The following is a 23,968-nucleotide window of genomic DNA, read 5'->3' as shown; positions in this document are numbered from 1 at the left end:
AGTGTGATGACCCTGATTATGTCCTAGTACTGGAGAAACAGAGACTAATGGGTCCCTGGCCAACCTACTACATGAATTCCAGGTCACTGAGAGACCTTGTCTCAAAAGCACAGAGAAAGTGCCTGAAGAATGATACCCAAAGTTGTCCTGTGCACAAGCACATTTGTGTAACAAAGGATCAGCATTCATTCAAGACATTTCACAGTCTGATGGACTTTGAGTGGTATATAAAACAACTGTCATCTTATAACCTGTGATATCTCAGACTTGATGAAACAGAGACCCATAAGAAATTTTAACAAAAAAAGAAAAGAAGAAATTTAAAGACCAGGGTTGTCTTTGATTTGTTTCTTTAAATCCTAAGAATTTACTTGCCAGTTCATCACCAATGGGATCAGGAAAACATTCTGACAAATCTGATATATTTGTCATCAAGAACCCAGACCAAAGAACATCTAAGATCCCAATTCTATCACAGAAAAATGGCCCAGTAAGGTTCTTTGGCTCCACAGCAAATAAAGAATCCACAAAGTAGGAAGTAAAGCGATCTACGACAATATGTTCTTAAAGCAAACCTTGTTCACTGGAGAAAGTGCTCAGCAGTTAAGTCTTTCTACTCTTGCAGATGATCCAGGTTTGGTTCCCAGTACCCCAGGTGAGGTTTAACTCCACCAGCTTTAACTCAGTTCCAGGGGATCTGGAGTTCTAGCCTCTCCAGGCACCACACAGGAATATGATGTACAAACATATAGCAAAACCCACACAAATAAAGTAAAATTTTATCTATAAACATAACAAAAACAGTAACAAAAAAAAACTAAATGGCTAAGCTCTGGAGAAATCAATCCAAGGCATAATTTAAATAATTTTGCTTTGCTATTCCAGAAAACAAAATGGTATCAGCTGAGCAGAATAAAACTATACCTTGCCATACTTCCTCCCACCTTAAACATTCCTAGCTCTTTTGAGAACTAGGCATATGATTATAAAATGCCTCTGATACCATATAAAAACAAGTAACTGGGTTGGCCTGATGGTTCAGCAGGTAAAGACACTTGTCACTCAAATCTGATAACCTGAGTTCAATTCATAGAACATGGCAGGAGAAAATGAACTGTAAGTTAGCCTCTGATCACACTTGTGCTAAGGCACGCAAACCTGTGTGCATGCACACATATGAATGAATAATTTTCTAAGTAAAAATTTCTCCTTTTAAAAAATCTGTACAGGCTCCAAAGCTACACAAAAAACCCTGTCTAGAAAAAACAAACAAACAAACAAAAAGACTCTGTATAATTTCTATAGATCAAAATTGAATTTTAAAGCACAGAATGAAAAAAATAGAAAGTATTTCCACAGCCTTTACTTTACAAATGAGGGAACTATAATTCAAAAACACAAAGATACTGGTTCAAGGTCATATAAGTTTGTGTCAAAGTAGAGCTAAACCTTTGGTGGGATATCGTTTAGTCTACTTTCTCCCTAACATTAACTGGTATGGAAAATCAAATGTCACAGAAAACTTAACCAAAATAATTAAAAGGGACTAGAGAGTTTTGTGGATTATCGAGAACAGAGCGTTTAGAGGCCTAATTTAAAAACACATTTCCAAGCTGGGCGGTGGTGGCACACGCCTGTAATACCAGCACTTGGGAGGCCGAGCCAGGCGGATCTCTGTGAGTTCGAGGCCAGCCTGGTCTACCAAGTGAGTTCCAGGAAAGGCGCAAAGCTACACAGAGAAACCCTGTCTTGAAAAACCAAAAAAACCAAAAAAAAACCCACCACATTACCAAAGCCATTGCGGTGGCATATGCCTTTAATCCCAGCACTCAGGAGGTAGAGGCAGGGGAATCTCTCTGAGGTTGAGGCCAGCAATGACTACATAATGAAACCCTGTCTCAAAAAAACAAACAAACAAACAAACAAAAAACTAACCAAAATAAAAATAAGAAACATATCACTTGCATCATAATGAGCAAGTTATAATTTCTTTAAAGCTAATTAACTTGAGTCTATAAAATGGGGTTAATAAGTCTTTGCCCTGACAATCCCTATCTGCCACACAGGAATCATAGGAGATAAGTTATAGGAGAGCATATACAATTGATATGGTATCAGCTAATTAACAATATGGAAGAAAAGGAAACAGGAAAAAGCAATAGATCATAAAAATAAAAATAAACTGCGTCAAATATAAAATTTTGCCTAGAGTTGGCCCTTGTCTTTAACAACCAGAAAATTTAAAATCCTACATGAGTGCACATACACATGTGTCTATGTTAATGCACAAAAGTAAAAGTATGTACATTTATCTGTGGAATATAGTAACTATAATTTAAATATGCATGCATAGATGACTGTATATGAAATTACCTGAATGTGTATAGCTACACACATATTCACTTGTAAATATTTAGAGGGACATGCATAAATGCAACTTCCTTATGTCTATATACATGGACATAGAAAACAGCTTCCAATATGACATCTCTATAATAAACTCCTTAAATGTAAGTTCCAATTTCCTGACTACTCAGCAACCTTTCACCCCAGTTCCTCCTCGGAATGATCTAATCCTTCAATGGAAGAAGACAGACAGACCCAGTGGGGACAGATGAGAGAAGGAAATGCTGCTGGGAAGACGCATGGCCTCTCCTGAGTACTACTGTGGCAGCGTGAGTGAAGCTGCAGTCCATCATCCGACCATCTGTACCCTTTGATACGAGCCAGAGACTAGCTGGGGAAATCGTCCTTCAAAGTCAGCTAGTTAGTTCATCCTGACTCTCACCTTCTCCAACAATTCTGCTTTTGAAGGAGGCTGCAGAAACAAGGAGCACCAGACTAAGAAGAAAGAGACTAGGCCTGGCACATATTTAGGCACACTACAAAGACCTCCTCTGTGTTTCATATCTGCAAACAGTGAGGAATATATATATATATACACACACACACACACACACATATATGTTTCTTAGTCTAACGGTCTATTTTTCCCCTTGTTTTTGTTGTGTTGTGTTTTTATGGTTTATTTGATTTTTGAGACAAAGTCTCACATAGCCAAGGTTGGCCTTGAACTTGCTAAGTAGCAAAGAATGACATTTAATTCCTAATCCTCCTGTATCACATCTACCTGGGATTACAAGAATGCACCATAATGCCCAGCTTTGTTTTTAACACTCTTAAGATGCTATAAAGAAGACAAGAAGTTTTGAGGGCTGAAGAGATGGCTCAGTGGTTAAGAGCACTTGACTGTTGTTCTTCCAGAGGTCCTGAGTTCAATTCCCAGCAACTACATGGTGGCTCACAAGTATCCATAATAGGATCTGATTGCCTCTTCTTGTGTGCATGAAGACAGATCATACAAATACATGAATAAATAAATAAATCTTTAAAAGAAGAAGAAGAAGAAGAAGAAGAAGAAGAAGAAGAAGAAGAAGAAGAAGAAGAAGAAGTTGTTTCCATAAATACAAGCTTTTTATAAGTTAGCCTAGAAAAAGAAAAATATCTCTGCTATGGAAGGGCCATGCTCCAAATAAAATTACTAGAGGCAACTAGTAATTCAAAAGACATGAGGGGCTGGAGAGATGGCTCCGAGGTTAAGAGCACTGGCTGCTCTTTCCAAAGGTCCTGAGTTCAATCCTCAGCAACCACAGGGTGGCTCCAAAGACATGGGACTAGGAGTAAGGAAGCCTGGGTTCTAATCCCAATTCCACTACTAAAAACATCTAAAAAACATAATCCCTTACACAGAAAGTACATATAAAGAACATTTTTAATTACTACTGACCTGATTTCCATTCAAATGATAAAATTCAGTCCCTTATGCAAGATGTGATTGCTCATATCTGTAATCCCAGCACTCTGAAAGCTGACGCTAAAGGATTACCATGAGTTCTAAGCCCAAACCAGGCTCAGCTAGCTCAAAAGGAGTTCCATTAAGGAGAAACTGGGCTTGTAACTTAAAAATATTTATTAATGTTATTAAGTAATGATATCAGAAATAATGACAATGACAACTAAATGCCCATGCTTTATAACTATATAGAAGTCTTGATCCTTTTATATAATTCCCTGTTTTTTTTTTTAAACTAACATATACAGGGGCTGGTGAGATAACTTAGTGGGTAAAGACACTTGCTACCAAATCTGACAACCTGTGTTCAAACCCAAGAACTCACACAGTGTAAAGAGAGAGCTGACTCCTGAAAGTTGTCTTTTGATCTCCATATGCTCACCATGGCATGTATTACCCCACACAAAATACATAATGTAAAAATAACATATGTAGCTTCAGAAAAAAAAAAAAAAAAACAAGTTGTGGTGGTTTGATTAGGTATGGACCCTATAGACTCATGTGTTTGAATGCTTGGCCCATAGGGAGTGGCACTATTAGGAGGTGTGGCCTTGTTGTAGGTGTGGTCTTGTGCTTCCACTATGGGAGCGGGCTTTGAGGTCTCCTATGCTCAAGCTATGCCAAGTGTGACACAGTCTCCTTCTGCTACTTATGGATCAAGATGTGGAACTCTCAGCTCCTACTCCAGCATCATGTCTGCCTGCATGCCACCATGTCACACCATCATGATAATGGACTAAACCTCTAAAATTGTAAGCAAGCTCCAATTAAATATTTTTCCTTTATAAGAGTTGTTGTGGTCAAGGTGTCTCTTCACAGCAATAAAACAAGTAAGACAGAAGTCTTCATCTCAATTGTCATTTCCAAACACATCATGCTGTTGGCACTTGCTTTTTTCTTGCTAACTAACAAGGCATATGGGAGCTTCTCTTGCTGTGATTACCATGGACACAATCTTCATACCTGTAAAACTCATGTACTTCTGACTATTGGAGGTCTTCTTAGAGTTATAAAATTCCAACACATCCAGAACAGCCTGTGGGTTTTTCTTCTGCTCTGACTTGGTGATATTTGATGTTTGAAGCAAGCGGGCCCACTGTTCTGGCATCCCCTAAGAGAAAGACATTGAAAATTTTCAGGAAGACGTGGATACAGGGACCCTGAAAGAACATCATACCAAACCTCGATGTCTACTAGTAGATAAAAATAAGCCTATCAGGTATCCTTTTCCCTAGTCCCTCAAGATTTACACAAGTTCCTTTTATGTATCTTCCTTAAGAGGTCTACTCCATTACCAGGCTTTACCTCCTTCAGAGCAGGGACCAAGTCTGATTTACTCCTGCATTTAGTGCCCCACCTAGAGCTTGCTGTCATGGGGCCTCTTAAGAGAGATTGTTTGGGTTGGTTGATATAGCTCAGTGGTAAAGCCTTGGCACAGCATGTGCAGGGCCTTGTTTTCAATCCCAAATACTGCAAACAAACACACAAACCAAAAAAAAAGAGAAATTTGAAATTAGGAAAGTGCTCTTGAAAAGTCTCTAGCAGAGAAAGAAGCTTTAGGAAGAGAAGAAAGGACTAAAGCTACGAGCATACAGCCCAAGCTCTCAGACGGACACAAGGACTCACCGTAAACTCCCCCGTGACAGCATCAAAACCAACATGAATTGTATGCTCAAAATCTGAAGGAAGAGAAATCTCTGGCCGCTCCTTCTCCTTCTTTTTATTTGCTACAAAATAAAATAAAAAAGAGGGATAGTATTCAGTTTCTAGGCTTATTTTAGCTTTTCAGTAAGCGCCTGTGAAGTTCTACATAGTATGCATATATATGTCAAGAGCCCAAAAGGCTATAAAGTGCGGAGGTGGTAATAAAAGATCTAGAGTCCATGTCATTTTGGCCTCTTCCTCACCATAATATAGAGTTCTGGATCTTTGCTTTCTCTTCGAAATGGTGAGATGAACAAGATGATCTTAAGGGCCCATCCAGCTTCTACATTTCACATTAGTCTATGTAACAATGAAGATAAGTACTCGCAAAGCACTGTAACTAGATGGTTTTAACAGGCATTTCATATATATTATCTCACATAATTACAGGCCTGAGAGTCCACTTTCATTTGTAGACTAGGAGATTGTGGCACGTCAGTCATTATGCAACTGAAATAAAAGCCAACGTCCTTACATTCTTCTACTCTACTACTGCTGAAGAATTGCAAATTGATTCAAGAAAATGTACTCAGATATAATGAGAAATAACATCAAGAACTTACCATGTATATACACTATACATCGTTTTCCTTTATTGTTACAATTTTATAAGCTAAATGCTATTACTGATGGATAAGAACAGAGTAATTTATCAATATAACTAGCAAGGGGTGGGATTTGAACCCAGGTCTGTCCTAAAGATTGTTTTCTTCAGTAACTTCATAAGAACCTCTTGTCTACATGCCAGTTGCTAAGGGTTAGACTATTTATATACTTGGCAATTTCTCTTCTAGAGCAGCTGCTTTGAAAAGGAAAAGTCTAAAGGTTATACCATGGCCCCAAATGAGCAGTCACTTATGACATAACTGCATTTGTCTACTCAAAGCTAGAACGTATAGGACATGTGGCAGGGCTTTGAAATGCTTTGTGTCAAATGGCTGTTTCTAAATTCCTTCTAGGATAATCCCTTAAAAGGCTTTAGAGAAATACAATTATATTGTTTTATTTAGATTTGAACATGCTATATTTATACTATTATGACTTATAAAGTATTTTCACTGTCTATTAATAAAGTATATAATATAACATCACAGACATGGCTGCTAAGTCCAGAAGAAACTATGGTAGTAAGGATCCAGAGGAAGGGCAGCTCACAGAACCAGTAGTTTATAGGAAAGAGTGCCAGAGAAATGAAACCATGTAAATCATAAGGAGGGCAGGGTTAATTGTGAAATTAGCTCTACCTCTGCCAGCCACTCTTTTCTCTGAATACACCTCACAAGCTCCCACCTCCTACTTGTTGCTCACTTTTTCTTCTAAAGTAAGTAGAGAGGTAGGGTTTATGGCCTTGGGCTATTGAACCCCAAGGAGCATAGATTTTCTTTATCTGCTGTTTTGTTCCTTAATCCCAAAAATCATAGCATGATTTTGTCTAGTAAGAGATTATCACAGTTGGTTGGCTTTCTGGTAGGTGTAAAGCAGGAAAAATCCTGAGCACACTGTTGACTCCCCTAGGCCTTTGCTTATTCTGTTTGTTTCTGGAATGTCCTTCCCTGTCTCTACTTAGCTAGTAGCTACTTAATACAGCTATAAAATATTGGATTCCTCTCCTCTGGAATTAAAAACAAAATGAGGGTGGTTCCCATCAACAGAGCAATGAAGGTATCAGACAGTACAATTTAGTAATAAAAAAGATGAAAAGAAGAATAAGAAAACAAACAAACCCAGGCAATTTAATTTTCTTACTATTATGTGAATCAATTAAAATATATGGTTTTATAAAGTAAAGAACCTTAAAAACACGAGTTATCATTAATACTAGCAACTACTGAAGTAAGATTTCTCAATAAGCTGATCAAGACAGAGAATTTAAATATGACTAAAGACAGAAAGAAGACCAACCTACCTTGATTTCATATAAGTAGAGATCTTAGGTTTGAGGAAATAACGTAGAAAAAGAGCTTGTAAACCTCACCCATCCTCCTATCTCTGGTTTAGTCCAACCTAGGCTTAGGAAAGCAGCTGACCACAAAATTCCATGTTTTACCACAGACATTAAAGTTTTAGCAAGGGCCATTATATCTATTTTTAAATTATTTTTAAACAGCACCTCTCATTGGCTTAACTGAACTAATCTGAGAAAAAGGCAGAAAAACATTCCAAACTTAAGACAAACACTGATGTAGTACAGTATTAAAATTTACTTTACTAACCTCTTCCCAAGCTCAGAGAATTCCACTTTGTTCATAAAAATGCAGCCAGAAAGAGATTTCAAACTAAATGCCATAAGACTTCTTAGAATAAACCAAAGGCTCCAAATCCTAACCACAGGAACCAGGCTTTCCCACATGGAATCCTGCAACTCAGCACTACCTATTACAAGCCTTCAATTATAGCTTCTTCTTCCAATTTTTATGCATCCATCAAGCACAAGCTGAGGCCATCCTGGAGGTCAGCATTAGGTAATGCCCACAGACACCACCCACTGCCAGCTCTAATCTAAACCACTACTGTAATGTAAAGAACACTCCATTCTCATTTCCCTGAGAGACACAACACTGCATCTCTAGAAATTCTGCCTCCTACATCTGGGTAGGAGCAGATATACATTTCTTAGAAGCACCATGTATGGGCCCAATACGCAATCAGTGTTGAGACAACTAACAGGAGTATGATGCAGTAGATGCTCAGGAAGACTTTAGTTCTGTACATATTCCTCTCTTTCCACCCGTGAAAGCTGGTCACTGTTTACTATTCTGTAAGGTTCAGCCTTCTTATTGGAAATAAGCTGTGGGTATTAGATATGGGCATCAACCAAAAGAATGCATGAGATTTCATTAAAATAAGTTAACTTCTTATCTGTATGGTTTTATAGTTTAGAAAATACTTTTACAGTCATGACATAGAGTAGTATACAAGTGCTTACTACTGACATAGATGAGCATGAATTATGTTACTCCCATTTTGTAGATGACTCTATAATTAAGATATTTAAAATAATAAATGATAAGAGTTAATGTGGGAGCAGACCTCAATACGGGTTATTGGGAATTCACTTCTAGAACAGTTCTCTATGCGGCTTGTATAAATTTTCAAATGCTATATGAAGGCAGAACATGGCGAAGATTGCTAGCACTGTCATAGATCCTGAAGTTGAGTAATAGATTGCTAACTGAACTAAGATTCCAAACGAAACAGAAGAAACTCGGCCATTTTTTCATCTTAATGTATACATTAATAATAGCTAACAAGGATCTTAAACAGGAGTAAAACCAATGTGCTAAGGGAATCTATAGAAAACCCATAGCTAGAAAATAAAAAATCAGGCTATTCAGTCATCTTGCAAGAACTTCTTGTAACTGCTTTCAATCGACAAAGATGCAGACTTGATCGTGAGGATAAGATTTATTTTCAGACCAAATCTGGCTAAGGGTACTCAGATTTCCAGAAGAACCTCCAGGTCTACAGCTCTATCACCAATAAAAATAGCTCACAATGGCCTGGTTTCTTTCTACCTACACAGACAAGCCTGATCCAATGGCATTTTGCAATACCTCATCTATGTAAGCACAGAGTTGCAGAGCTAAAAGAAACTGGCTCTGGCTCCCTCATTTTTTAGATGAAGCACTGACATCTACAGAGAAGTCACTGACACAACCTGACAGGCAGCTTGTGGAAGAAGCAAAACCACAACCCAGGTATCTAGATTCTTGGCTCAGAAAACTATTCCTATAGTTGCAATGATGTATGAAGATGCTGCTTCTATCCTGTTGTTCTAGATGAGAACCTTCTTTAAAAATAAACAAAGGGGGCTGGGGTGGCAGTGCAGTAGGAGTGCTGGCTATGTAAGAATGAGGATCTGAGTTCAAATCCCTAGAACCCACGTCAAAAGCAAGGTATGCCCATGTGCGTCTGTAATTGCATCATTGCTGGGGGAGGTTTGGGGGGTCAAAAACAGGATGATTGCTGGGGCTTGCTGACTGACTGCCAAGCTCCAAGTTCAGCAAAGAACCTTTCTTAAAGGGAATAAAGTGGAATGTGATTGATTAAAATATGCTCCTCTGATGAGACAGGTTCATGAGCATACTACCCACATATGCATATACACCACACACACTACATGTACGCCACACACATACACCAGCTCTATTGATACATAAGCAATCTGCGAAAAAGAAAATTCCAAACAAAGATATTCCAAAAGTCCTTAGGTTTTATGATTTCATAAACATTTTAAAAAGTTAAAAAGAAATGAAATAGATACATACAAATGTCTACAATTTGTCTGATAGCTAGCAAGAACAAAATTATTCTTAGAATTTTGTTCAAATATAATACTAAATAATAAATCAAATTTTCATTTGGCGTTAGCCACTTTAGGAAGGCAAGGCTTGGAGAATAGTTAACAAGAAAATAAAAGGCACTGAAGGAGAATTAAGTCAGGGAAGGCCAGATCTTTCATCTGGACTATTAGGAGGGGGAAAAGATGCTCTACTTTGTCTTTTCTTCTTAAAGCACAAAAGTTATGAAAATAAATTAAGTACTGTACTTTTATCTCCAGGTAAGATGGATCGGTAAAATCGGTCCTTCTTTTTCTTCTCCTCTGGGTTTGGAGGCAGAGGTTTGGAGCCGTGGTTCAGGGTCCCAGTGTCTTTGCTGCCAGCTCCAATCATAGTGCTGGTGTTTCTCATGGGAGGGGCTGGGGGTTTATCCTGGATGTCTAAGCCGTTATTTGACATTGTCACCACCAGCAGCAGCAGCTACTAGAATCAAAAGAAAGAACATGATTACGTGCAAGGAAATACCTATTTAAAATGTTTTAAATGACAAATTATACAGCCCTTCTGCTACTAGCCATGAATACTGCTAGCCTGTTTAGTTGGTAACCCAGATGTAAATCCTTACTGTGAGCCAAACACTGCTAAAAATTCACCAAGATTTTGCTTTTCTCTGCATTCTCTTATCTCAGAGCCTGTACAAAAAAGATGTACACTTAAGCTACAGTTGAAAAGCAGACCTGGACCAGGCAAAAACTCAGTGGGAAATCCAGTAATGCTAGATGTAGTAAAATCCCATAGCCTCTTTGGGTCCATTCCATTCATTTACATGAAGATTAACTATGAACAGTAGTTCTCAACCTTCCTAATGCTGCGACCCTTTAATACAGTTCTTCATGGTGTGGCAAACCCCCCATCATAAGATTATTTTGTTGCTATTTCATAACTGTAATTTTGCTACTGTTATGACTCATAATGTAAATATGTGATATGTGAGCCACAGGTTGAGAACCACTGAACTAAACCCTCCTGCAGCGTTCCATACACTGAGCTTGCTGACATCTAATTTTATACCTTTAGACAAGTCATCTTTCCCTGCATGGATGAGATGACTGCCAACTGCCAGTGAAACTTCTGTTTTTGTAGCTAGTTTCACCAGGACCAAACAATACTCCTCATTTACATATTACCCATTCCAAACAATACTCCTCATTTACATATTACCCATTCCAAACAATACTCCTCATTTACATATTACCCATACTGTCTTTCGGGTGACCCTGGCAAACATGGTCAGATGCCCACAAACTTACAGTACTTATACTTCTTGGTCCTTCACAAAAAAGGTACTATGCCTGTGCCAGTTCTTCTGGATATCCCTCCTCCAAAATTCTATCTGATTCTAAATATACTCTGTTCAAAGCAGCAACCATCCTGCTTAATTTACTACCATTTTCCCATGCTTTTGGAAAATAGAATAAAATCTAAGAGGAAAATCTCCAATGATATGCCAACAAGGGGTTTTAATGAAAACAAGTATTATTACCTTAAAATATGTTCTAGTTCTTGACAACAGATATGTACGTTCCAGAGTTTATATTGCCTCCTTATTAATGCATGTAATGGTAGAAATTGTATCTTTAACCACAACTACTTAGAATAAGTCTCCTAGGAGTAAGATACAACAGTGCTTTAGAAATTAAAAAACTCCCAAAAATTACATAAAAATCACCAGTCACTTTTAGAAATTGATTGTCAGGACCTAACACCCATAAGCCTTGATTTATTATGTCTGGGTTAATTCTGTATTTTGAAAATAAATAGCCTCAATGTCAGCCAGATTTGCATACCACTGGTTCAGAAATCAATTCTTTAAAATGCAATTAATTTGCTATTCTAAAAATTAAAAAGATTAAGACACAGAAAGAACTTTGACAGAATACTGTATTCAATAAAAGTAACGGTTTTCATAAATTTATAAAATTCTGTAATAGTCTTTTTAATATTCTCTAGTAAATGGAAAATCTTGATTTCTTCCATCCTGATTTTTCCTCAGTGGCTTCTCCGGAAGCCATCCAAAGAAACCTACGATTGTGTATTTTAAATTCCTTTACTGCCATGCTCTTTAGCTTCTTCAAGAGGCCTGCTCTTACTTGAGCAGGCCATTCATCAGTCACTCTACTACTTCTAATTCCTCTTACAGTCTAGCTATCCCATCTTCTTTAATTTCTTTCAATATGCCATAATTTCCACACCTCTGTCCCTTTACACATGATGCTTCATCTGCCTATTTTCCCTAGCAAACAGTGAACTCACCCATCCTTGGGGGATTAATTCTGTTATTTCTTCTATGGCACCTTCAGAAAATATTTTCAACTCCAAAAAGTTAGGTCCAAGGCAATGGGTTTATTTCCAGGTTATTATATTTCTTTGTATTGTTATAATTATTTACAAATGTATCTTCCCAGGAGCCATTCTATCATCTGTGCAGACCAACAGTGCCTTACTTTAACTTTCGGTAGATACATGTTAATTAATACAGTTTATAGGAAGAGATATGTACTGACTTGAAAAGAATTTATTAGTACAATAGTATGATATCAATTGGTCTTCTAAACTAAGGCTATACACAGTCTACATTCAATTTATGCCTCAGAAATCTCTGAACTTGCCAAGCTTGTTTGCTTGCTTACTTGCTTCCTTTTTTTTTCTCTTTCTTTCAAGTACAAAGGCCATAATTCTGGGCATTATCACCAACCTATACTGCCTGCTAGCTCATCAAATATTCTTTTTTGTTTTGTTTTTTGAGACAGGGTCTCACTATGTAGCTCTGGCTGTCCTGGAACTCACTCTGTAAACCAGGCTGAGCTCAAACTCACAGAGATCCACCTGCCTCTGCCTCCTGAGTGCTGGGATTAAAAGTGTGCCCCACCACAACTGGCCCTTACCAAATATTCTTACACACACTGAAGAGAGAGAGAAAAGGAGCAAGGAACAGGGAGATGTCAAGCTCTGTGTCAATGATTTCTCTCTTGATTAATTAAAATCTTATTTAACTTTTTAAAGTCAAACTCAACTGGATTTTTTTTAATTCATCTTGACCAACCTTTGGTCCTTTTCGAACAAACAATATCAAAAATAAGTAAGGATACTTCTGTTAATCCAAACTGACTATCTGGGCAAATTTTTTTATGTATTTCTTCTATTTTCACTTCCCAGATATGACTGCCTTTGCCTTCTCTTCCAACTCTAACTCAGGTTCCTCAGCTCTTCCAAGAAGGCATCCAGTGTCATAGTTGGCAATGCCCTCTTACTCCAGGCTGCCAGTTCCAAAATTATACTCCCACAGCTACCTACTACCCAAAACAGGATCTCTCTGGCCTCTGAGACTTTCAACCAGCAGCTTCATTTAATGTAACTCCCATTTAGGCCATAGGCCAGGATTATGCCAGGAAAGCGTCACCAATCATCTTGATGCATACTTTTCTTCATTTTTAGTCATTTTATCATGTTTACAAGAATTCTTAGCAGGTAGATTAATCAAAACTCTATTGGAATCTAATGTTTAAAACCTTGTACCACATGATGCCAGCTCGGGTCATCCTGCCTATACTGGAAGCCTTCAGCAGTAGATATCTACAGTCTCAAAGGCAAATCGTCTTCCTTTGTTCACTCATTTAAAGAGTTCTCACACAAGTTCTGTCTCTCTCATTCTGCACAACAATTCTTTGTTTGCACACTTGCCCCCCCCCCCTTTCACCACCCTCAGCTAGACTTGACACTATGGACCTCTTAAGACCAAAGTTCATATCTTACATATTTTTCAGTCCCTTACTCCATTCCTGGCAAAGAATGGGTAATTAAAAAAGAGATAGTGAACATAAAAATGAACAAATATAAGATCAAGTAAAATAAACAAGAATAATTATTCCTTTCCATACTTGAATATTATCTTTTAGAGCTATTCAGAAAACCTTCTACCCCAGACAGAATTTTAAGTATTTGAAATAACCTTTCAAGACATTCAAAACTTTCTTCTCAAAGTTAAACATTCCTAGTACCTTCAAACTATATTCACTCACAAAAACTGCTTTCTTGACCACTGCCCTCTGAGCTTACCTGGGCTTAGATTTTGGCAGTACTTTCCACTTTCCCTGCAGCCCTCCAATCAACCCTTTCCTACTGTTTCTCCACAAGTCTTAGCTGTCTTTATAGCCACTTCCAGCACCTGGGAGGTGAGGAGGAGATTCCAAGGGAAACCTGCCTAGGCTAGCCAGAATGGTGAGCTCCAGACTAATGCAGAGACCTCAGTTATAAAGTCAAGAATGACCAAGGAAAAAACTCAAGGTTAACCTCTGGCTTCCACATGTGTATGTACTTGCATACATGTGTTGCCACACATAAGAGCATGCATAAACACATGTATATGCCTGTAATCCCAGCACAGAAACAAGAGAACTGAGGTCAGACTATGTTACATAACAAGACTCTATCACAAAGAAAGGAAGGGAAGGAGGAGAGAGGGAATATTAATTGAATTATATTAATAATTAAATTAATTGAAAATATAATTTTTCAAAGAAAAATAACTAAAGTGGGACATAGCAGAACACTGTAGGCCTGCTATGTTCTGTCTCACATATAGGCAGAAAAATGGCCTTTTCTAAGCAGTTTTTAGATCTGGACAGTAAATTCCCCATGTTAAAACAAATTTTTAAAAAATTGTTGATTAAAGAACAAGGCTATAGAGAAACTACAATAAGAAAAGAGTTATTCCCTAAAAGAAGAGCCAGCTGCTATCCACCTGCACTGAGAAATCTGGGATGTCTTGAGTTTACAACATGGGACTTGGGGTTTAGGGCAGTCCTTTACACTTCCCAACTGAGCTGCTGAAATTCTATGAAATAGTTTCCCTAGAGAACCAGCTGGGTTAATTACTTTTCCATATAATATTTCAGCATTATTTGTAACAAGTATTTTAATAATCACTAACATCAGATCATACTTCAGAATTTATAAAATCTTGGAAACCTACTTGCTAGGTATCACTTTTCTCATTCTAGGCTCTGTTAGGTACTGGAAATAGAACAGTGAATAAATCCAAAGAAGCATAGTTTTGGAGATGTTGCCAGTTACCCCACAATACCACATAGTGGGCACAAGAGGCAGGGACCTGAAAAAAACGTTTGTGTGATCACTGTACCACACTGTTACCTCTAGAAGCAAAGGGATAAACTACACAATGTCTAATTTGCTTTAACTTTTAAAGCAACTTCATTACACTTATTTATTATGTGTTCGCATGCTCATGCACTGTATGCGTGGGAGTATCAGAGGGAAGGTGTAGGAGTCAGTTCTCTCTTTCACCGTGTGAAATTAAACTCTGGGACTTAAACTCAGAGCAGCATCAGGCTCGAGAAGTGCCTTTCCCCACTGAGCCACCTTGCCCATCCTCTAATACACTTCCCAGATAATCCCTCAGATCATAATTTAAAATAAAAGGAGGGTGGCAAGATGCTGCTCATTGGCAGAATAGCATGAAAGCGCTGCTTTCGATTCCCAGCACTGAACAAAAAGAGAAAGAAAAAATTGTTAGGTGTTTACAATACATTATTCAGCAAAACGAAGGAGGGACAGGGAGAAGAAATAACGCCTACTCCACATACTCACTACATTTCGAACTTTGAACAGCCCAGAGCAGCTGCACACTGGCATGGCCAACACTCAGGCCTGAGGAATACCGTATGCCCTTGGTGCCTGCTTATTAGAATCTGATCTTTAATTAAATCGTGCCAAGAGGTTTGCTTTGGCAGGAACCTGGAATGCCGCAGCCTTGAGTTTGCAGAGGGATGTCGTTCTAATGCGTCAAAGGCCCGCCGCCTGCTCTAGTGTAGTAACGAGCAAGTGCTGGGGCAGCAGGGAGACAACTGTAGGCGGTTTTGAGCTGTTATGAAAGCTACTTTAATTTCTGATCCTCCACTGACTCTTGAGTAAAATACAAACAAGACTACCTAGTTTAGAGTTCAGAATTAAAACATAAAAGCTTTTTTAAAAGGACAGTGCCTAGCATGATGCCTGGCACGAAAAGATGTCCCACAAATACATCTGTTTCTTCCTCATCCATTTTCCTGGTTTCACCTATACTACTGCCCAAACCCATCATCATTCTATCATACATTTTCATGTCCTCATCTTTACTACGCTGTTCTATCTGCCTAAGACGTCTCAGTGAGTTTGCCTCGCAAACGCCTGCTCATTCCTCAAGGTCCAACTGAACTCACCTCCTCTAAGAAACTTACCTCTTCCCTCAAAATTTAATTGCATTTTATACATACTTTTACAAAGCAATGTAAAGTTTCACCTGCACTGCTTGTGGTCACTAGGTAAGGAATAACTTGAGGGACAAGACTATGATGAATCTCTCTGTCTCTAGGCCTCTGCCCAGCAGACACGGAGTATCTCAGTAATGAGCAACAGCCCACTTCCTAAGGCAATCAGGCTTGATGGAAAACACAGAAACTGGAAGGCTTCTGAAGGGTCAGCCAATTCCAAACCAAAGGGAATCTGAAACCTACCAGGGTATATAATTTACCTAAGCTTACTAAATAAATTCCGACATGGGCATGACTAATTTCTTAATTATTTTGATTCTCTTAAAAGTATTCTTTAGACACTAATTATAATTTGAGACAGAGTGCTATACTGAGAGGCTTCCCAAAGTTTAGAGGACTATGAAAGGCAAAAAGATGTGGAAATGGAAAAGACTTGGGAGTAAAAGACTGAATTCACTTAGTCTTACCCTGTACTTATGTACTTAGACAGACAGACAGACAGACACACACACACACACACACACACACACACACACACACACCCCTCCTGTCCTCACTCCTAACACCCCCTCTTGATTCACACCCTTCTACTATTTCTGATTGGAACTTTCCATTTGCTGTTGCTAGCTCTCCTTTGCATGCTAGCCTTAATAAAGGAAACCTGAAGACTCTTCTAGCTGCCACTGCAGCCCCCACTCCCACCTCCACCCCCCAAAACTGGAGGCTGGCTGTTCTCACACTCATCCTACACACTTTACCCTTAATTTCCGATGCTACTTGCAAATCCTCTCTTTACCTCCATCTAGAGAAAAGACTGGTTTTTGTGAGGCACCTCTGCTGGCTGCTATCACACTGACTACTCATTTCCACATCACCCTCACTCAGCTCCCGAGCGTCTGTTTCTTCACCCCATCTTAGGTTATCATTGTAGCTGAATGACTTCAACAGCCACAGTAATGACCGTCAACACCACTCCATTCTCTTACTTCAGGTCCAATTTAGCAATACCCATGTGATCACACCCAGGGTCTGATCAAATATTTATCAACTCAAACATTATAAATGAATCATATACCCTCTAAAAACACAAGCACTAACTAGTTCAAGACTTTCCACTAAAATTCTGAAACTTCACTCTGAGCTCCAATAAATTACCTAACAGTATCTACAGTCCTCACCTTGACTTCTCTCCTTGTCTAGTCAGTCTCTCAAAATTAACCCAAACCCAGAAGCTTAGAGTAAAGGTACTTGCTGCCAAGTTTATGACCTCAGTTTGATCCCTGTGACCCACATGATATGTCATTGATTCACACGCACAACTACACAACCATACACATACACACACAACACCTGCCGGCCTTTCCCTCCCTTTCTAAAATTTAACAACAAAATTCCAGTTCAGATAGTTGAATTCAACTCTCTCCCAAATGTCTCTAGACTGAAGTAACAATGTCTAAGAACACTATAAAATCTGGTTAGCTGCTTTCATTTCAAAGTTATAATTATTTTCCTGTATGACATTATATGATTCCCCACTCCTCTCTAAATGGATGATTTTATTTTTAATAATAAAACAGAAATCTCTGCAGGAAACCTATTTTCCATCCCCAAAACTACTTGCCTCCTTACACATGCAACCATATTCTCCTTGCTTCCAGTTACAATGAAGTCATGATGTCATTCCTTCCCTCAAAAATGATTTTCTTTTCCATATACTCTTTACTTGCCAGACTTCTTCCCTAGAATGACCTTTTCAATTACACCAAGCTTTCTGTGTGATACAGTCAGTCATTTGACAAATAATTGATTGTGCATTTACAATGAATTAGTACTAATCTAGTTGGGTAAAACCAAATTCCTGTGTTCGTGGAAATTATGTGTCTAGTAAGAGATGCAGACAAAAAAAAGGCAATTTAATAAAACAGTGCCAAGTATAAATGTGCATGTATGTAGGGGGCAGGGTTGATCAGGACAGACGTGCTGAGGAAGAAACACTTAATCCTTGAATGGCTCAATGGTTAAGAAATGAGATGACAGCCAGCTGGTGGTGGCACATGATTTTAATCCCAGCACTCAGGAGGCAAAGGCAGGTGGATCTCTGAGTTCAAAGCCAGCCTGGTCTACAGAGTAGTTCCAGGACAGTCAGGGGTACAGAGAAGCTCTGTCGGGGGAGGAGGAAAGATGAATGAATAAATGATGGGAAAGGAAGGAAGAGGAAAGGAAGAAAGGAAGGAAAAGGCAGAAAGAAATGAGATGACAGGTTTTAGTAACATCCAGAAGATGACCATTCTAAGCAGACAGAACCATAAATACAAATATAGAATATGGAACTATATATACTGGGCACCAGAACAGCAAAAAGACAAACAACATTAAAGTTTAATTAATAAATAAGGAAAAATATGTCAAGACACTGAGATTGAGTGATTGGGGCTACAAATTCTGTGATCGAATGATTGCCTAGTTTGTTCACAGCCCTGGGTTTGAGCCTCCTCAACACCAGACAAGAAAGAGTGAGGAGACAGAGACAGAAGCAGAGAAACAGAGAGAGACTGGTGATAGAGTCAGGTTGTGCAGGGCATTATGAGCCACAGCAAGACTCCGGATTGGACAGCAACTGGAGGGAAGCACTGGGTTTTAAAGCAGTGATCTGATTTATCATCTAGTCAGAGTAGAACAGACTACATGGAGAATCAATTAAGGAGAAACCATTAAGAAGTTACTAAAATCAAGGTAAGAACTCACGGCTGCATATACAAACACTACACAGTACCCTACCTGTGCGCACACTCTCCTCTGACACCACTGTCCTCTTCCAAACACCATTTCTGTCTTTGCTTGCCCTCAGAAGCCGAGCTTCTCAAAAGAATGAAAGAATTATCTACTAATTTTTAAAGCGCTACCTCTGCTACCTTCCCTTTTGTGCCAAGTGGCATCCTTCCTATCTCACCTTTGTCAAAATTGCCAATCATTTCCATCTTGAAAAATCAAATGACCGTTTTTCTGTCCTGTCCTTGCTCGCTTTCTCATCAGCAGTCAATATAATTAACCTCAGCTCTCTTTTAAATACTCTACTTTCTTAGATTCTCTTTCCCTTTTATCTTTCTGCCTTCTCTTCTCCCCTCTATATACGCTTCCTTCCATAGCTTTCACACATCAAGACTCCGGGCCCTTTATTCATACAAACACTCTCCCCCAAGATGACTTCACCCAGCCCAAAGGCCTTACATAACACTCTTATTGTTCATGACACCCAAGTTTTACCTTTTAACCAAACAGCTCTCTTCCAGATTAATAACTTTATCTGGCAGTCAATTCTACCTACACTTCTGATAAGTTGCTGGTACTGGTAAGAACTGCAGATAGTCACAGACTATTACAGTTAACATGACCAAAAGGTATTCTTGGTTATCACAGCAACTATCACAAATTTTAATATATTCATTTATTATACATCTCCTTAATAATCAGTAGCAACTATATATGTTATTTACTAACATATACATAGTAACTAAACAGGTACGTAGCTGACTTTTAGATGTACTAGACTCTGACCTCAAATGAATGCACAGCCTAATAGGAGGAGAATATGCAGAATTAACATAACAATACAACAAGGCAAGTACCACCACTGAATTCAGCCACAATGTGCTGCACAAATCCAGAAGAGAGGCCCTAACAGTCAAGGAAACGCCCCCCCAAGCTGAGGACCGAACCCAGAGCCTTGTGCTTACTAGGCAAGCGCTCTACCATCTACCACTGAGCTAAATCCCCAACCCCAAGGAAGACTTTATTAAGAGGTGACTTTAGAGTTTTTTTTTTTTTTTTGCAGAATATGAATAACTTATCAACTGTGTAATTTTTATTTTTAAAAATTTATTTATTTTGATGTGCACTGGTGTTTTGCCTGCATATATGTCTGCATGAGGATGCCAGATCCCCTGGAACTGGAGTTACAGGCAGTTATGAGCTGCAATGTGAGTGCTAGGAACTGAACCCGGGTCTTCTGGAAGAGCAGCCAATGTGTTTAGTTATTGTGCCATCTCTCCAGCCCTATGTTTTATTTTTTTTTATAAAATTACTTTTAAGCTTTATAATAAACTCTTCAGTGTTAATACAAATTATCTTTCATCTTATATATGAAACTTAGATTAACAAGCAAGTAACCAGTAATTACTAAAACAAAGAATTTGTCTGTTTATCACAAAGAGTCACTAAATATAAAATCTTTTATATGGGCCTCCTACCATCTCTCTGATCTGAATAAAGGACTTGATTACCAGTTGGCCTCCATTTTGAGCATGGAGTTCAACTATCAATCCTGAAAGCCTTTTCTATGTATTCCCTCTTTTTCTTGCATTCACCAAGAATGAGACTCAAATTTGAGACTGCTCAGTGGCATCCTTAGGCTTTTGGACTACAGCATCTGAGTGTCTTCTCAGTGTTTTAAGAGTGCATCCAGGAAGAGTAGAGATAATATGGGTCTATCGTGGTACAGAGTCTTCTGAGGCACTCCTCACTGCCTCCTAGAGCCTCATCAACCCTACACAGTGTTCTATTTCTAGTTTTACACAGTGAGTGATGTAAACATCCACCTATCTGGTCTCTGGACTCTATCTTGTGCCAGAAAGTGAACTGAAGAAAATGGGGAAGACAAAGGGGAGAGAGAGATCAAATAACTCAGGAAGGGTACTCAGCAGCGAGTCACTTAAATGGCCTGGAGCCAGAAATGAACAGGGACAAAGTCTGTTTCCTTGCCATGGCACAATCCTACCACATGTAAATTTGTTTTCTATCTCAGTAATATCTACACTCTAGTCCCAAAGACTCTCCCACTTTAGGGCACTGCCCAAGGGGGAAAACACAGAGCAAAGATAAACCACTCCTTAGAGCCCTAAGTCAGAAGAGAAAAAGAATTAGCCTATATGGTCCCGTTACACATCCTATAATCTTTCCCTCCACAGCCACCCTTACCTCCAAATAACCACTATCTTGATGTCAAAGCCACCTTCCTCTTCAAAAGAACACTCTCTTGCCCCAAGACTCCACCTTCTCCTCTTCCTCCTACTGTGCTATCTGTTCCTTTGTGCCCCCCCCCCACACACACACGTCAACAACCTCCTTTTCTTCCAATCAGCAGACCTCTGGGCTGCCAACTGGTAATTGGCTATCCCCCAGCCCCTCATCTAAAAGAGACTCTCGTAAAGTCTCTTATCTAGCTGCATTTGTACTTGATCTCCAGCTCCAGCCTTCAAGCTCTTGACTTTCTATTGTGCCTTTTCCCTACTGCCCATGTTCTGCCTTGGCTCAAGGGGAAAAATGGGGAAAAGAACCAGGAAGAACGATTGCGTATTGGGAGACACCAAACACAGCTTGAGGGCAGTAAGGAGAGAGCTTGGCACTTAAAGAAAATAGAGTTTACGTGAAAAACAAGGAAGCTAGAATGGTTGGACCTTACAAACATCACAGCAAAGGTCCCACACCAGCAACCCACTCCCAATGAGAAAGCACAATCAAATATTCTAAAAGGAAAAGAGGAGAGCCTAACCAAGAGGGAGAGGATCCGGGGGAGAAAAGAAAAGACAAAAAACCAAAACAGGTTATGGAGGGAGAAGAGACAAGAAGTGGAACGCATGAGGACAAGGAAAGGGAGAAAGGAAAACGGTGAGGTGGGAAAACGGGTGAGGGGCAGGCAAGGAAAAAGGACCAGGAGGAGGAAGGAGAGGAAGGCCTGCCAGAGGAAATGCATAGCTTTTTTGAAACTGGAATGAGAAAGCAGGTCTAGAATAATCAAGGTACGTTACTATTTGTATTTCTTGGTGCCAAACAATGAGGAATTACAGTGATTAAAACATTACACAATCTCAAGCTCTGTCATTTACTTAGCAGATCAACAACAGGGCTCCAGAGAAGACAGCCTAGTTTACAGCAATGGTCTAAGGACCAAAGAATTGACGAGGTCAGAGAACAATAGTAACATACTTTCACCTGTTTCTCTCAACCCCACCTTACAGTCAGCACACCTACACCTGCCCCCAACATGAGCATCAGCATTTTCAACCTGTCTTGCCCTGAAGTCACTGGTTCTAATCAGACCAGCAAAATACACACAGAAGGCTGCCTCCTCTGTCTCTATTTTGCTCACCTTTACAAAGTAACCTGACAGCCTAGGGAAGCCACAGTTACAAACAACCTTAACCCCTTCTCCACAGAGAGGGAAACTGAGGCTTCCAGAGGCTGCTGCGGGACCAGCTCCAGGGGGCTCCTATCTTTACTGTATCACCTACCAGGGAACAGTACCACCTCTGATCCCAGTAAGCTGGCAGCTAAACCAAGGCACAGAAAAGCATCACCCAGGCCACCAAGCAGAAGCATGCTTACAAAGGAGAGGGGGCCCCTGAGGCACATAGTTCCCCAAAAATCCAGCTTCCCCTTCATAACCTTCCCTAGCCAGATCTCCAATTCCAGCACAGGCCTAGTCCTGAATGGGTTTATCTCAAGGTTCCACCCTCAGGCCCCTTCCCTCATTAAGAGTCCCTTAAGGTAAGTGGAATGTAATGTTCTTCCCATTCTACCCCGGAAGGCAGCAAGACACCCACCCCCTCCTCCTACCCTCGATAAGCCTAGCTGTGCCAGGCCCAGGAAAAGCCAGCATTACCTGGTGGGGAGTATGGGGCCCAGCATCTCTGATGATCTTGTGTATCTGTCGCAGAGCCGCACCTCTCCCTGCTCAGCAGTTGGGACAAAGCCCAGCTGAACCAGCCCGACAAGCTAGATTCGGCCGGGCGCAGCAGCAGCGGCACAGCAGCGCAGCTACCCAGCTCCCGTGGAGCAGCACACTCTGGCCCTCGTAGGGCGGCAGCAAAGACAGAGTGGCTCAGTGAAGGGGCGGGGAGGGAGAGAGGGAGGAACAGAGAAAGGGAGGGGAAGGGGCGGGGAAAGCACTCCCCCCCCCCCCCCCCGCCTCCTTCTTTCTGAAGAGGCGCTGAGGGGCGGAAAACAGCTACATTCCCACCATTCTGGTTGTCTCTGCTGTTCTCCCAACTCAGGCTCCAACAAGAGGTGCCAGGCAGGTGTTCTGGAGCCGCCAGAGTCCTCCTGAGCACCAGGGTCAAGAAGAAAACCAGAGGTCCTCTGTGCTTTAGTTTTGCAGTCAGGTACTGAGGGACTCTTTCCTAGACCTCCTCAAATCAGATTCTTTGTTGTTGTTATTTTTGTTTGTTTGTTTGTTTGTTTAATTTGGTTTAGTTCTATGAAACAGTTGTGTCAACCCAGGCTAGTTTAGAACTCATTTATGGACCCTAGGAGGACCCTGAACTCCTGATAATTCTGTCTCAGCCACCTAAGTGCTGGAATTACAGTTATGTAATCACTGCCCATACTTAAAGTAGTTTTAAGATGGTCATTCACCTTCATACTCTGTCCATTCTAATTTATACAAGATGAATGACAGAAAAGGAGAGAAAAAGAGAAGGAAAGAATCTGACATGGTCTTTATAGTTTTCACACACACGCACAAAATTCAAAATGGATCATAGATTCAAGACTATAAAAATGTCTATAATATAATGCAGTAGAAATTTTTTACTATAGTTGTTTGTTTGTTTTTTACCCTTTGGGGGCCCACAACCCAGCTCCCAAATAAATACATGGAGACTTACTCTTACTTATAAATGTCCGGGCTTAGCTTGGCTTGTTTCTAGCCAGCTTTTCTAACTTAAATTATCCCATTTCTCTTTAACTATATTTTGTCTCCCTGGATTTCTCCTCCTATTTATTCTCTCTGCCTGGCTGCCCCACTT

The 23,968-nt window shown here is 39.8% G+C and overlaps 1 protein-coding gene across 2 annotated transcripts in view; it reads right to left on the bottom strand.

Annotated features, from left to right (window-relative positions):
• Positions 1-23,054, bottom strand: part of Pak1 (p21 (RAC1) activated kinase 1) — a 58,095-nt gene extending 35,041 nt beyond the window's left edge. Inside the window, exons 1-4 of one of the 2 annotated variants that reach the window (XM_036186730.1) lie at positions 22,825-23,054; positions 10,107-10,320; positions 5,480-5,580; positions 4,817-4,964 (exon numbers count right to left, since the gene is read on the bottom strand). In XM_036186730.1, coding sequence (XP_036042623.1) covers positions 4,817-4,964; positions 5,480-5,580; positions 10,107-10,296 — 439 coding nt within the window. In that variant the 5' untranslated portion in view covers positions 10,297-10,320; positions 22,825-23,054. The remainder of the gene's footprint in view (positions 1-4,816; positions 4,965-5,479; positions 5,581-10,106; positions 10,321-22,824) is intronic. The other variant, XM_036186738.1, reaches the window with a different exon arrangement.
• Between the last annotated feature and the right edge of the window lie 914 nt (positions 23,055-23,968).

Source organism: Onychomys torridus, chromosome 1 (assembly GCF_903995425.1).
Source record: "Onychomys torridus chromosome 1, mOncTor1.1, whole genome shotgun sequence".
In the NCBI taxonomy this organism is placed as follows: Eukaryota; Metazoa; Chordata; class Mammalia; order Rodentia; family Cricetidae; genus Onychomys; species Onychomys torridus.
Note: the sequence above shows the minus strand (reverse complement) of the source record. Positions and strands in the feature narration are given on the sequence as shown.